Raw genomic sequence first — 15,719 nt, 5'->3', positions numbered from 1 at the left:
GCCGCCTCCAAAAATTAAAGACAGCCTCTGGAAGAACCTACAAGGTGTACAATAAAATATGCTTGTCCACAAACACTAAAATTAGGCACTATAATACAATATTAAAACCTGAAGTCCTGTATGCCAGTGAAACCCTGACAGTCCACATAAAAGCTGACTTAGAAAACTTATTAAATGAAGAACGTAAATTCATCAGAAAGATACTAGGGCCAAAGATAACGTAAGAGGGCTATAGACTACAATCTCGTCAAACAACTGAGAAATTGTTCACCCTTGCAGCAGACATTAGAAAAAGGTGATTAAAATTTTATGGGCACGTCTCTAGCCATCCCAAAATGAGACTTACGCACCAAATTCGTAAATACATAAAAGAGGTCAAAAACGACCTACAAAAAGTTCAGATAAATTATCCAGATATTTTCGACAGAAAGGTATTTAAGCAGGAAGTTGACAGATGGGAAGTTGAGCCAGAAAACGAAGCTCCGAAGAAAGCAAGAACAAAATGGACAAAGGAAAGGAAGAGAGCCCATGCTGAAAAAATGAGAGCAGTGTGGGATAAAACGAAAACGAATCTAGAAGTTTTGCCTGATCCAACAGGGTCTAATCTCACACAGTAATAATAATAGTAAATATTATTATTATTTAAAATCTTAATTAAAATTAGCCAGTGTTCGTTACACTGCATTCTACCTTTTTAACTTGTTACCTTCAAATATGCCAACTTTGCTTCAGTATACGAAAAATGTATGCTATGTGAGTACGACTCGAAAATCAGTCTGTAACCACCGAAAAGTACGAGTATCAACATTTATATTACTGTTCACCTGTGCAATCAAATCATCTACATAACTTTAAGCTTTGTATTAAACATTTGTTTTTGTATCTGACACAAATATACGAGAAACCGCCGGTGGTTCAGTAATTGGCATATATCCAATTGATAACGCAATTATAACCCTCCAAAAGGCTAGTGGACACAATATTAAATGAGGCTGGTTAAACCTGTTCTTTGAACTGAGTTATAATCGTTGTAAACTTACCGAGGATCTCTGTGTTAGTTTGTACATGGCGTTTCCAACACTTCCTTTGCACGTAACAGTTTTCTCTGACTGGCGTTGGTGGGCCATTTATCCCTCTGTAAAGTATGTGCTTGGAAATCTGTAGTATATTTCAGTAGTTTGTTTTCACATCTTTCAAGTGATAAAAAAGGCATGCTTTCATATGCACAACTTACGTAACATAACTCAGTCGGCCACTCAGAATGACAGTTGTTGGAAGTTTCTTGCTTCAATATCCAAAGAGGATATAATGAACAAGTTTAATTCCATATCCTAACCTGATCCTGACTTCAGATGCAGTGATCGCGATGTATGGTGGTCAAAACAGCCTCAAAAGCTTCTAAATGTTCGTGTTGCAGAGTAGGTTATGTTGAGAAATAATTGTTCAGAAGAAATTCTTTATGTTACGCAGCTTCCGGGATGGTTAGCACTGAAGTTACCCAATATGGCCCCACGAATTCAAGTGGCCCGCCAGATAAAATTAGTGCCAGTTCTTCTCATAGCGTAGATAATAGCACACGAGGCTGTTTAGCCATTGCCTCGGGTCCTACCCTTGCTACCGTTCCATATCCAGTTTTTCTATCGCTCTCTTGTTTGGTTTTATTAAACTAAACGAAGTTCATTTCTGGCGACACCATCTCTGATGGGCCTCTTGAATATGTGTGTGCAACGGCCTGATTAGCTAACTTAAATGCTACTTAATTCGGAAAAGACGCAGCGTATGGAATTGTTTAACAATTATTTCTCCACAAAACCTATCCTGAAACACCCTGTCAAGCTTTTCAGACTGTTTCTGACCACACTATATATACACTGAAGCGCCGACGAAACTGGTATAGGCATGTGTATTAAAATACAGAGATATGCAAACACACGGAATACGGCGCTGCTGTCGGCAATGCCTATATAAGACAACAAGTGTCTGGCACAGTTGTTAGATCGGTTACTGCTGCTACAATGCCAGATTATCAAGATTTAACTGAGTTTGAACGTGGTGTTATAGTCGGTGCACGAGCGATGGGACACAGTATCTCCGAGGTAGCGATGAAGTGGGGATTTTCCCGTACGACCAGTTCACGGGCGTACCGTAAGTATCAGGAATCCGGTAAAACATCAAATCTCCGACACCGCTGCGACCAGAAAAAGATCCAACAAGAACGGGACCAACGACAACTGAAGAGAATCGTTCAACGTTAAAGAAGTGTGACCCTTCCGCAAACTGCTCTAGATTTCAATGCTGGCCATCAACAAGTGCCAGCCTGCGGACCATTGCATCAAACGTCATCGATATGAACTTTCCGACACGAAGGCCCACTCGTCTGCCCTTGGTGAAAGCACGGCACAAAGCTTTACGCCTCGCCTGGGCCCGTCGACGCTTACATTGGACTATCGATGACTGGAAACATGTTGCTTGATTGGACGGGTCTCGTTTCAAATTGTATAGAGCGGTAGGATGTGTACAGGTAAGGAGACATCCTCATGAACCCATGGACCCCACATGTCAGCGGGGACTGTTCAAACTGGTGGAGGCTCTGTAATGGTGTGGGGCGTGTGCAGATGGAGGGATAAGGGACCCCTGATACATCTAAAAACTACTCTGACATGTGACGCGTACGTAATCATCCTGTCTGATCACCTGCATCCATTGTGCTCTCCGACGGACTTGGGTGATTCCAGCAGGTCAATGCTACACCCTCAGACATAAACATTATTGAGCATATCTCGGATGCGTTGCAACATGCTGTTCAGAAGAGATCTGTTCAGACGAGATATCCACTCCCTCATACTCTTACGGATTTATGGACAGCCCTGCAGGGTTCGTGGTGTCAGTTCCCTCCAGCACTACTTCAGTGTCCATGGCACGTTGTGTTGCGCTGTTTGTCTCCTCTTCCCCAATTCTCTCTGTCCTTTCCCCCATTCCTGTCCATCTCGGCTCCCTCTCTGCCCCCTCCCCTCCTCCACCCCTCACTGTCCACTCCTACCTCACCCCTCTCCCTGTGCAACACATCTCCCCATCTTTCCATTTACTCTTCCATCTTTCTCTGTCCGCCTTCTCTCCTCTTTGTCCATGTCCTCTTCCCACCTCTCTTTGTTCACCCCATCATCATTCCACCCCAAAGGTAGAGTGGTGGTTTTCATCCCCACAATATTCCTTTCCAGGTAATAAGCAATATGTGTATCAAGATTGGTTGATATCGATCCAGGGGCTTTAATAAATGGTCAACATGTGAGCATGTAAGCTACGTTGCATACATATACATGTGACTCCGTGCAGTTTCACTCTAGATCACCCATGTGAGGATCTGTGGTATTCAGCCGTGTGGCTTCATATTGGGTCCCAAAACAAGTTGACAAAATTATTGGCATTCTCGCGACCTGATTTTCACAATGAATACCGAAAACAATAAACAAATTACAATTCGTCCTTTGAAATGTATTCCAAATCATCTACATACAGTAAATAAAAAAGCAATAGGTCGTTTTTGAACATTTTTGCGTCATACCTTCTCATCTATACCCCACCCTTAGTGGTAGTGTTAATCTTACTGCCGTAATATATCTATGCAAATAATAAGCCATGTACCTAACAAATTTGGTTAAAATTGCTGTAGGCGCTCCTGAGTTATCCTTCAATGTATCCCTCTTTTCTTTCCCACCCCAATGAGGTTTAGATTGTTCTTAACCCCACAGTGGTTCTTTCCAGATAGCATATGATAACTGTTCTAAATTGTGTTGAAATCGATGCAGTAGTTTACGAAGAGAAGTTGAACATATGTACATAAATACACTTTTATAAGATACACAGATTCTCACTGTTACTTAGTACATGCCACATATGTCTACCAATAATGGTCTTAAAATATAATTTTGTAGCTATAGGGCACTTTTAATTATATTATTAATTTTGGTTATAATATATATTTCAACGTCAAAGTGCTTAACACCCAAACTGAGTTGATTATTGCACTAATTTAATAATTACATGTCTAAACTGCGTTACCTGTGTTAATCCAATTGTTAAACAAAAAAATTACTTCAGCACTAAAGGTTTATGTGAATATTGTTAAAATATTCCATGAACTTTTTGTATTGTTAGTTGTAGATCGGTGTGTTCTTCGAAAATACTTTCATAATATTTCGTCAAATATGTGAAAATTCCTATTTTTTCCAAAATATTTAGCAGGCTGTTTTTCTAGGAGGGTGTGCGATTGACAGGCATTATGTTGTGTATAAGGTGTATATAATATACACTCCTGGAAATGGAAAAAAGAACACATTGACACCGGCGTGGCAGACCCACCATACTTGCTCCGGACACTGCGAGAGGGCCGTACAAGCAATGATCACACGCACGGCACAGCGGACACACCAGGAACCGCGGTGTTGGCCGTCGAATGGCGCTAGCTGCGCAATATTTGTGCACCGCCGCCGTCAGTGTCAGCCAGTTTACCGTGGCATACGGAGCTCCATCGCAGTCTTTAACACTGGTAGCATTCCGCGACAGCGTGGACGTGAACCGTATGTGCAGTTGACGGACTTTGAGCGAGGGCGTATAGTGGGCATGCGGGAGGCCGGGTGGACGTACCGCCGAATTGCTCAACACGTGGGGCGTGAGGTCTCCACAGTACATCGATGTTGTCGCCAGTGGTCGGCGGAAGGTGCACGTGCCCGTCGACCTGGGACCGGACCGCAGCGACGCACGGATGCACGCCAAGACCGTAGGATCCTACGCAGTGCCGTAGGGGACCGCACCGCCACTTCCCAGCAAATTAGGGACACTGTTGCTCCTGGGGTATCGGCGAGGACCATTCGCAACCGTCTCCATGAAGCTGGGCTACGGTCCCGCACACCGTTAGGCCGTCTTCCGCTCACACCCCAACATCGTGCAGCCCGCCTCCAGTGGTGTCGCGACAGGCGTGAATGGAGGGACGAATGGAGACGTGTCGTCTTCAGCGATGAGAGTCGCTTCTACCTTGGTGCCAATGATGGTCGTATGCGTGTTTGGCGCCGTGCAGGTGAGCGCCACAATCAGGACTGCATACGACCGAGGCACACAGGGCCAACACCCGGCATCATGGTGTGGGGAGCGATCTCCTACACTGGCCGTACACCACTGGTGATCGTCGAGGGGACACTGAATAGTGCACGGTACATCCAAACCGTCATCGAACCCATCGTTCTACCATTCCTAGACTGGCAAGGGAACTTGCTGTTCCAACAGGACAATGCACGTCCGCATGTATCCCGTGCCACCCAACGTGCTGTAGAAGGTGTAAGTCAACTACCCTGGCCAGCAAGATCTCCGGATCTGTCCCCCACTGAGCATGTTTGGGACTGGATGAAGCGTCTTCTCACGCGGTCTGCACGTCCAGCACGAACGCTGGTCCAACTGAGGCGCCAGGTGGAAATGGCATGGCAAGCCGTTCCACAGGACTACATCCAGCATCTCTACGATCGTCTCCATGGGAGAATAGCAGCCTGCATTGCTGCGAAAGGTGGATATACACTGTACTAGTGCCGACATTGTGCATGCTCTGTTGCCTGTGTCTATGTGCCTGTGGTTCTGTCAGTGTGATCATGTGATGTATCTGACCCCAGGAATGTGTCAATAAAGTTTCCCCTTCCTGGGACAATGAATTCACGGTGTTCTTATTTCAAATTCCAGGAGTGTATGTTATCTAATCTATACAACTAGATAAAGACGATATACGGTTTGATTTTATTACCAAAAATCCGATAATGATCTTTACCAATTTACTTCATATTTTTACATGATATTCTAATAAACTCTCATATGGACATAGGCTCACTGTTTTTTTAGTATATTTATGCAGGGTGTATCAGAAAGAATCATCCGATTTGCCGCGTCTATATTTCTGAAACTAATAAACATATGTAATAAATTTAGTTTTTTGACGAATGGGAAACACAATACAATTTTTTTCATACCTTTCCATGGGTGTTCAGAATGCCCCCCTTGAGATGCACGGCATATGTCAACGTGGTATTCAAATTGTTCCCACACTGCAGCGAGCAGTCTTGAGTTACAGCTTCCACAGCTGCTGTTATGCTGTGTCTCAGTTCATTCATTGTTGTTGGTAATGGGGGCACATAAACAGAGTATTTTATAAGCCCCCAGAAGAAATAATCACATACAGTCAGGTCCGGTGACTTTGGAGGCCAGTAATGTAAGGCTGAATCCTTCGGTTCAGTGCGACCGATCCAACGTTCAGTTATTCTTTGACTTAAAAATTCTCTCACTTCCAGGTGCCAGTGTGGCGGTACCCCATCCAGTTGGCGAATGAAGTCGTTCGAATCAGTATCCAGTTGTGGGAAAATGAAAGTTCTAAAAGCATATCGAGCTGTGTGCTTCCTGTAACAGTATTCTCAGCGAAGAAAACTGTACCATACAGCGTTTCCCGTGAAACCGCACAAAACACATTAAATTTTGGAGAGTCCCTCTCATGTTGTACAACTTCATGTGGTTTTTCCGTGCCCCATATTCTCACATTATGATGATTCACCTTTCCATTTAAATAGTGTAAATGGAAATTTGTGGTAAGGACTATGGGACCAAACTGCTGAGGTCATCGGTCCCTACTTAATCTAACTTAAACCAACTTACTCTAAGGGCAACACACACACCCATGCCCGAGGGAGGACTCGAACCTCCGACGGGGGAGGGAGGGGGGAGCGCGCGAACCGTGACAGGACGCCTAGACCGCACGGCTACCCCGCGCGGCCAAAATGGAGTGTTGCCTCGTCACTAAACACTAAGCGTGTAAGATAAGTTCATCCTCCATCTTGCCAAGAACGAAATTACTAAACACCACACGTTGTTGTTTGTCACCTTCACGAAGAGCTTGTAGCAGCTGAATTTTGTTTGGTTTCATGTGTAAACGTCGACGCAACACAAGCCAGACGGACATCGGGGGCATGTTGAGCTGTCGAGCTGCACAGCGAATGGATTTCTGTAGACTCCTTGTAAAACTATGGCTAATGCGTTCAACGTCTGTGCCAGACATTCGGGGAGGGGTCGGTGATTTGCTTTTACATTAACAGCATGTTTGTCGGGATTGTTCATGCCATCGTCCTATGCTCTGTGCTGCAGGAGGATCCACACCGTATCTAGTACGAAAGGCACGCTGAACAGTTAGTACTGACCCGCACTTCGCAAAACGTAGGACCTAAACGCCTTCTGTTGTGCCGACACCATTTTTACTAGAAGTGGGGACACGCTGCTGCTACCTAGCGGGAACCATGCAAACCTTTCTACAACAGCACGTTGTTCACGCACATATCTCAAATAACAAAACAGTTACGATTTTTTAAAAGTCGGATGACTCTTTTTGATACACCCTGTGTACACTGAGAGTGTTACCGTAAGAGCGTGCAACAAAAGTGTAACATGACATAGAGAATGCTCCACTGAATGATCTGAGACGGGGAACCTAGGATCGGAGAAACCAGCTGAAGGAGATATGAGAGCAGACTTGTCTACAGCTACGTCTAGCTTTACTGTTTTCCATCTGATTTACAACTAACATGTATACGAGTTTACACTTACTATGCTACTTATTTGCATATACATTTTTTATTTCCTGTAAGGAAACAAGGAATATGAGCCTGATTACCAGGAAGTCATGATGCAGGCTTTGTTTACTTTACTTCTCCATAATGTGGCTCTGTTGTGTCGTATTTACGTTTTCCCATGACAGAACGTGCTATGAATCAACGACAGATCCATTCATTACGCAGTGCTATTCAGAGAGGTAGAGTATAATACGTTGGAGTAGTACCGGTACAGCGTTTCCTGGTCGCTAGAATGGAAGGGGAGGTCCTATTCCATGTCCTGCGGGGTCTCCCAACCTTAATCCGTTTGATTATTAGCTATTGGGGTACCTAAGTCTTACCTAAGTCTCTTGTGTATGAGACCTCAGCGCATAAGGAGATGGAATTAGTTGCCAGAATTGTAGCTGCCTGTGATGTGATTCCAAACACAAAAGGCATATTTCTCTTGGAGCGTCAGGACCGTGTACGCCGATATCTTGCTAGCATTGATGTTGATGGCCGTAAGTTTCAGCAGATTTCGTAAGATACAGTACAAATGATACGTTCATTGTGTCAATGATAGTATTCGCAGTTAAGTAATGTAACTAAAAGACTACACAATATTGTGATTTTTTTTCCTGTTATCTCCCTGAGCTTGTTTCTCCGAGCATAGTTTCCCTGCCTTAAATTCCCCAGTGGAGCATAGTAAAATTTATCAAAGAATTTTTGACCAATCTGTTTCCAATTTTTGCACAAGGCACTAACAAAGATTGAAACAGACAGTAGCTGTATTTTTTTTAAATACGTGGCATAAATAATTATATATGTCCAGTTTATAAGTGGGACAAAATCTCTATAAATTATTGACCGTTATACTTCAAATTATTGTGTCATACTCTACTAATATTCAGACGAGTATAGACTGTATATTTTTTTAGAAAAGAATGTAAAAATTTTCTGTATAAGCAGAATGTGAGGAAAAATAACGCTGTGGTAGTAAAATGTGTGGTTTGTTTTCTTTTCCGCAGTCAGTTTTAACTTAGACATCTGGGTCTTTAAATCATTAGACAAATTGTTTCTTTCACACATATTCTTTCTCCTTATATGTAAATTGTATACGCAACAGCGAGCTGTTCTGTTTTCTCTCTTGTGTCGGTTATCAGAGGGAAGATGAAAGTTTTATTTATGGCTTATCAACTTATGATTAGAATACTACCCCTTCACACATTAAAACTATAAGAAATATTGTCACTGAAGCTACTATCCTCATAAATCTAGCAGTTGGAGAGGTCTCTTCTGTGCCCTTTGTATTAATGATTTCCTTTGATTTACCCATTGATTTTAAGCAATATTAATTTCTGATCAAGGTTTCGTTTGCAGTAACGATAAACAAAGCTCAAGGTCAGAGAAGGATGGGAAGAAAAGACGGACTGAGATGGGGAAGAAGTAGAAAAAGGACAGAGAAAGTTGCAAGGTAGAGACAGACAGAGAGAAGAGTGAGAAGGGGATGGTGACAGATTTGGGTGTGAGAGGGTTAGGTGGACAATGAGAGGGGAAGGTGGAGAAGATGGACAAAGAGAAGGGGAAGAAGGGGGACAAACAAAGTCAGGGATAGGAGGAGATGGGTCGAGAGAGGGGGGAGGAGATTATGATACACAAGTCCCAAGTTATTGAGCAATTGTGAAGCATTGCGGGGTTCAGTAGTATATAACATAAATACACAAATAATATGACATGTTTTCACCTACTGAAATTTCGTTTCTTTCCGCAGGAACCCATCATCCAACAAGAGCAAAGTAGACAACGTCCCCACGTGGAAGTCATACACGCCAGAGCGACAGGAGTTCCTGCGCATTGACTGGCCGTTCCGGGCTGAGGAGCAATTCGAGAAAGAGTTCACCGTGACCCTCAGGGAGGGTCTGAACGCTGCAGCACTGCGTCTGGCCAGTCCTTTGCTCGTGGGTCTCGGGGCTGCTGTTGCCGCCGTTACACGGCTACACAGCTTCTAAACAGCTGCCAGACATTCGCTGAACAGTAACTGATTGGCAACTGAACGCTAAATGAACAGTGGCTGGACACTAAGAGTGGTTGAACAGTAACTGGAAAGTGGCTGAACAGTGTTTGGAAGCGGCTGAACACTATGTGGAAGGTGGCTGAACAGTAACTGAACAGAGGCTAAATATTAACTGAACAGCAGCAGTACGTAACTGATCGGTGGCTGAACCTATGTACTTTTCTGTTATCGTCATTCAAATACTAGCCTCATCGCTTGTCTGAATTCTGCGAGAGGGACTTCAGATTCCATAAACCAGAATGTATGCATCAGTGCATCCCATTTGACATCCATGTCACTTTACTTTTGTGAAAGTGATTATCGATCTGTCACAAAAACCTGGTTTCCTGTCTGACAGGTACTACTTGATGTATCCAGAGGTCTCACCAACTCAACTTGTCACGTCACCACCTAGAATATTTCATCAATGCAGTTTTCATCAACTAATATTGTTATCGAGTTCTTTAACCCTTTACCAAGTTCTCCTTCCTTGATCCAATCGGAAGCCCACTTTAGATTAATCAAAGATAAGAATCTAATCACTGCAACAGAATACGTAATCATAATTGTTGTGTACTGGAGTGCTACAGCGAAATATAGTGAGCTGAAATTCAGTTCATCTGGTAACCGCAGCATCATACAACCTATTACTGAATTTTCTACACGAAATATAACATAGTTAACAGCCTACGTCTGGACTGGACGCAAATTTACGCTTCTTCACAGATGTGATATTCTAGTGTTTAACTGGCTGGGAAGGTGCAAGTTTCTAAAACATGCCTTAGCTGCAAGTACTATAGATCGAAAATGAGAATAAATGGGACAGATATTTGCGTATTTTTATACAGAGCATTTTTAAATACATTGCAAATGAACAATTGTTATGATTCCTGTGTCTTGAACGGGTTTACAATCACGCAACCCGAAACTTGCTGATGTTAATCGCAGTCGTAACAGACAGTGTTATGTCCAACAGTGACAGCCAACAATACGGTCTCGAACACAGCACTGTATGGTAGTGGAACATGGACTGTGGAAGACCACAAAAGAAGAGAATTGAAGGATTTGAGATGTGGTCCTACAGAAGAATTTTGAAAATTAGATGGACCGATAAGGTAAGGAATGAGGAGATTCTCCGAAGATTCAGCGTCATGTGCAATGCCGTTTCATAATTATTAAAATCTTGCATTTCTTTCGATACGTTAGTAAGGGATACTAGAAAATTCCCAAATATTTACACTAGCAAATGTTCCGATATCTCCTTACAAATAACTCCCTTGGTCATATTGATTTCGCTAACATCACAAGTAGGTAACGTAGTGTGCCGTGCAACCAGTTTCAGGCATATATTTTTATTTATCTGTTTACTTATATTTTAGTCACCCGACTTCTGACTCCTCTGAAACGGCACACCGCGAATTCTACCCCTCTACCTAAATTTTTATCTCGGAGTAGCACTTACGGACTTCGTGGCCAATTATTTGCTTGATGTATTCGAATCTCTGTCTTTCTCTACAGTTTTCAACCTCTGCAGCTCCCACTAGCACCATGCAGTTTACGTTAACAGATGTCGTATGAACTTGCCCCGTCATATGTCAGCCGGCTGCAGTGGTCTCGCGGTTCTAGGCGCTCAGTCCGAAGCCGTGCGACCGCTACGGTCGCAGGTTCGAATCCTGCCTCGGGCATGGATGTGTGTGATGTCCTTAGGTTAGTTAGGTTTAAGTAGTTCTACGTTCTAGGGGACTGATGACCAAAGATGTTAAGTCCCATAGTGCTCAGAACCATTTGAACCAACCAACCATATGTCAGAGTTTACCTTATATTCCTTTCCTCGTTGACTCCTGGCACCATACAGGTTATTTTCTGATATCACTTCTTCTCACCAGTATTTTCGTTACGTTCCCTTCTTCGACGATTCTGCAGAGAACTTTCCCGTTCCTTGCCTTATCAGTTCATTTTACTTTCAAATTCTTCGGTAACATTACATCTCAACTGTTTCGATTCTCCTTTTCCTGATTTTCCACAGTCCATTTTTCATTGCCATACAGTGCTGTGCTCCAGACGTACATTCTCAGAAACTTCTTCCTCAAGTTAAGGCCTATGTTTGATACCAGTAGACTTCTCTTGGCCAGAAATGCCCTCTTTGCCGGTCCTAGTCTGCTTTTAATGTCCTCCTTGCGTCGTCCGTGTGGGTTTTTTCTTCCAAAATAGCAAAATTCCTCAAATTCATCTGCTTCGTCATCCCCTGTTGTGATGTTGAGTTTCCCGTAGTTTCTCATTTCTGCTACTTCTCATTATTTTCGTCTTCCTTAGATTTACTCTTAATCCATATTCTGTTGGCACCAGACTATTCATTCCGTTCAACAGATCCTTCACTTTCTCTGAGGATACGATTTTCAATTTTTATCCCAATCATGAACCTTTTTTTATTTACAGCACTCTTTCTTCGATGTTTAGATTGAACATCGTGGTCTTATACCGATTTTAATCCGAGCACTTCGTTATTGGTCTTTCAGTCTTAATGTTCCATCTTCGTTCTTGAACATAAACGGATTTTCCAGATCTACAGATCCTATGAACGTGTCATGATTTTTCTTCAGTCTTGCTTCCTGTATCAACAGCAGCGTCAGAACTGCCTCTCTGGTGCCTTTAGGTCCTAAAGCCGAGCTGATCGTTATCTAAGAAATCCTCAATTCCGTTTCCATTTTTCCTTATATTATTGTCATAAACTTCGATGCACGCGATGTTAAGCAGAGGGTGCGATGGTTCTCGCACTTTACCAAAGAGAATGGTCAGTTTGTTAATCTTCCCTCAATGATTTTAAAAATTTTCATGGAATGATACATGTTCCTTCTGCTTTATTTGATCTGAAGTCTTTTAAAGCTCTTTTAAATTCCGTTTAGAATACTAGATCCCCTATGTTTTCCTTGTCGACCTCTGTTTCTTCTTCTTCGTCATCAGGCATGTACTACCACTCACAGAGGCCTTCAGTATGCTCTTTCCATCTATCCACTCTCTCCTCGGCATTTAATTGTGGAATTCACACTTCTGTCTTCATGTTACCATTTTTGCTTTTAATTTCAACGAAGGTTACTTCGAATTTCCTATAGGCTGAGTCAGTCCCTCTGACAATTTTTGTTGCGACTTCGTCAGATTTTTGATGCAGCCATCCCGCCTTAGCTTCCACTGCTTCCTGTTTATTACATTCCTAAGGGACCTTTATTTCTATACACCTGAATGTCCTTGAATTCTTGTTCTTGCTTATTTCGTGATCAACTGAAGAATTTCTTCTGTTACCCATGGTCTCCTCGCACTTACCTTCTTTGTACCTATGTTTTCTCTCCAACTTCTGTCATTGCCCTTTTTAGAGATTCCCGTCTTTCCTTAATTGAAATGTCTATAAAGCTATTCACTATCGCAGAATCTGTAGCCTCAGAGAACTTCAAGCGTAACTCTTCATTCCTCAGTTCGCATACTGGTTTCTTCTTACCTATCTCAAACTTCAGCCTATTCTCCATACAACTGAGCTACATATGAACGCTGCTGTCAACGTAAAAAACTTCTTTTATTGCCGTACACGCCCACTAACACCGAAGATACTTTATATCGTGCAGTTCAACATTCCTGTTAACATGTAAGTTCTCGCCTCATGTCTGAAAAAGAAATCTTGGAATCAGACTGACACTTACGGGAATTAGAACAGTTATAAAATATCCAGAAAAATTTGCGAAGATGACAAAAGGACGGAGCATGCGAACGTTAAGCTTCCACTGCATTCTGTTTGACAGCAACAAATTACCTCAAGAAGTCGGGTCAATTTGACTATAATGAAATCATGTACTATATATGACGCTACAGGCAAGCAAATCTGCTTTACGTAAATAGTAATTGTCACCACTAATTGTTGTAAACCCATTTTTTTTTTTTTTTTTTTTTTTTTTTTTTTTACAGAAGTTGAAGTTAGTGCAATCCCATCCGGTTGCATCCATTTATTCCCTCTAACACATTTGAATCACCTATCGGGAAGACGTTGACAGCGAGAATAATAAAAAAAGGTATCTGTAAACGGTGTGTGATGTCCTTTGGTTAGTTAGGTTTAGGTAGTTCTGAGTTCTAGGGGAGTGATGACCTCAGATGTTAAGTCACATTGTGCTCAGAGCCATTTGAACCATTTTTTGCACTGGCAGCTGACCCAGAGGCCACAGACTTAATTAGTATGATTCTCCAAAATTAACAATTAAATAACAAGCGACCAGGCGTTCTAACAACACCAAATTAACAGCTTGATAATAATCAAATTCATTAAAAAGTGAGGTAATTCAACACCCGCTGCATGCGAACGCGCTTCGCCGCACCAACAACAGTTACAACTTGCTTAACATTGAGTTTCTGTACCAAAGGAAAGGCAGCTCCCGTCAACGCAATAAAAGGGAGCAGAAATAATTCACAAATTTCTCTTACCAATTACGCACATGAGACAACCCATTCAAACGAAACACAAGCGGGGAGTGCAATACAAAATTATTTTATGCACCACAAAATCTAAAAGAAGAGTTATTAAAAACATAATTACAGAGAGAAAAAATACTGAGGGAGGCAGAGTTTGCACCGCACACAATTTAACTGTCTAAAATATGCTTCTCCAGCCACGGAAAATCAGATCTACAACAACCAGTTACACGAGGAGCAGATGACATATCACTGAAGAGATTTAAAGAACTGGCCACAGAGCATACCTCTTGCACCAAAACCACAACGGGCGACTCATTGAAGTCAGTCATCAGGAAAGCTCCAAAACGTGCTCACTCGCAGTAAAATCCGGCGAGCTGCTAGAAAATGCAAGTTAACATCGGTCTGAGAGCCGTCTTGCCACAGTGGTAGGACCCTCTCTCTTTTAGCCGCTATCCACGAGAACGCAGCAACGGCAGTAGATGGCTGGCGGCTTCCTCCTTAGAACCGGTGCCAGTCTGATCCGCCCACGTCACCACAGCCAGGACGCGACACGTGCGCCAGGAAGGAGTGCGGAGTCGAACCACGGTTCCAGAACCTGAGAACACTCGAACCAACATTGAGTGAAATTGCGACACCACACCCGGCTCTGCTCCTCGACCAACTTCACTGTCCCACAACCGATCTTCAAGATAGCGAAGACGCCGTCGGTGCGGCCTGCCAGACCGCTACTCACGCCCTCTGGCCAAAAACGAATACTTACGAGCTTGACTAGACCTATTGATTGCGGCACGGCTCACACTGAATCTACACCTATACACTCCACAACTAAACGCACTATATAACACGAAGGAAACCTGGTAGTCAAGGGAAGGCAGGATTCGGTTGCGATTGTGGACGGGGCCGTAATCAGTTACTATTGATTGCCTTTTACAGTTACACACACGGTTAATTCTAAACCAGTAATTCCAGACTCAACAATAAATATAAAATATCACACGTTATTAATGAAGGAATAAACAACTGTGTAAATAACAGTGTTTTCAATGAGTTACAATTTAGCATTTCACTATTAAATACAGATACAACAGATAATGTTTTAAAAGCATGCCACTGTGATCTGGGCAGAAGGCGAGGAATGACAATAAATTAAGAATTGTTTAAAACTCGCTGCAACTCACAAATTACAGGTACTGAAATATTAATGGCAAGTCGCCAAAAACACAGCAGCCGTCATCAGTCGCCAGGATTGACAGTAAATAAGGTTTTAAAGGCTTATTGCGTAAATACAAATACCAAATTATAGTTTTAAGACAAGCGACCACAATCACTGCTGAAGGCCTTACACGCCAAGAATGGCAATAAATTAAGAATTGCTTATGAACTCGCTGCAATTTACAACTTACAGACATTGAAATATTAAGGTAAGTTGTGGCAAACACAGCAGAAGGCATCAGACGCCAGGAATTGCAGTAAATAAGGTTTAAAGGCTTACTGCTAAAATACAAATACCAAATTATAATTTTAAGGCAATTGACCACAATCACGGCTGAAGGCCTTACACGCCAGGAACGGAAATAATATAAAAAATTTTGGAACCTGCTGTA

At 42.6% G+C, this 15,719-nt stretch overlaps 1 protein-coding gene across 1 annotated transcript in view; it reads left to right on the top strand.

Annotated features, from left to right (window-relative positions):
- The window catches only part of LOC126416610 (liver carboxylesterase 1F-like), a 168,129-nt gene extending 158,358 nt beyond the window's left edge, over positions 1-9,771 (top strand). The window contains exon 13 of the mRNA XM_050084363.1: positions 9,382-9,771. Coding sequence (XP_049940320.1) covers positions 9,382-9,619 — 238 coding nt within the window. The 3' untranslated portion in view covers positions 9,620-9,771. The remainder of the gene's footprint in view (positions 1-9,381) is intronic.
- The last annotated feature ends 5,948 nt before the right edge of the window (positions 9,772-15,719 follow it).

This window comes from Schistocerca serialis, chromosome 8 (assembly GCF_023864345.2).
Source record: "Schistocerca serialis cubense isolate TAMUIC-IGC-003099 chromosome 8, iqSchSeri2.2, whole genome shotgun sequence".
NCBI lineage: Eukaryota > Metazoa > Arthropoda > Insecta > Orthoptera > Acrididae > Schistocerca > Schistocerca serialis.
The sequence above is the reverse complement of the archived record's forward strand: the minus strand, read 5'-3'. Positions and strand labels throughout refer to the sequence as shown.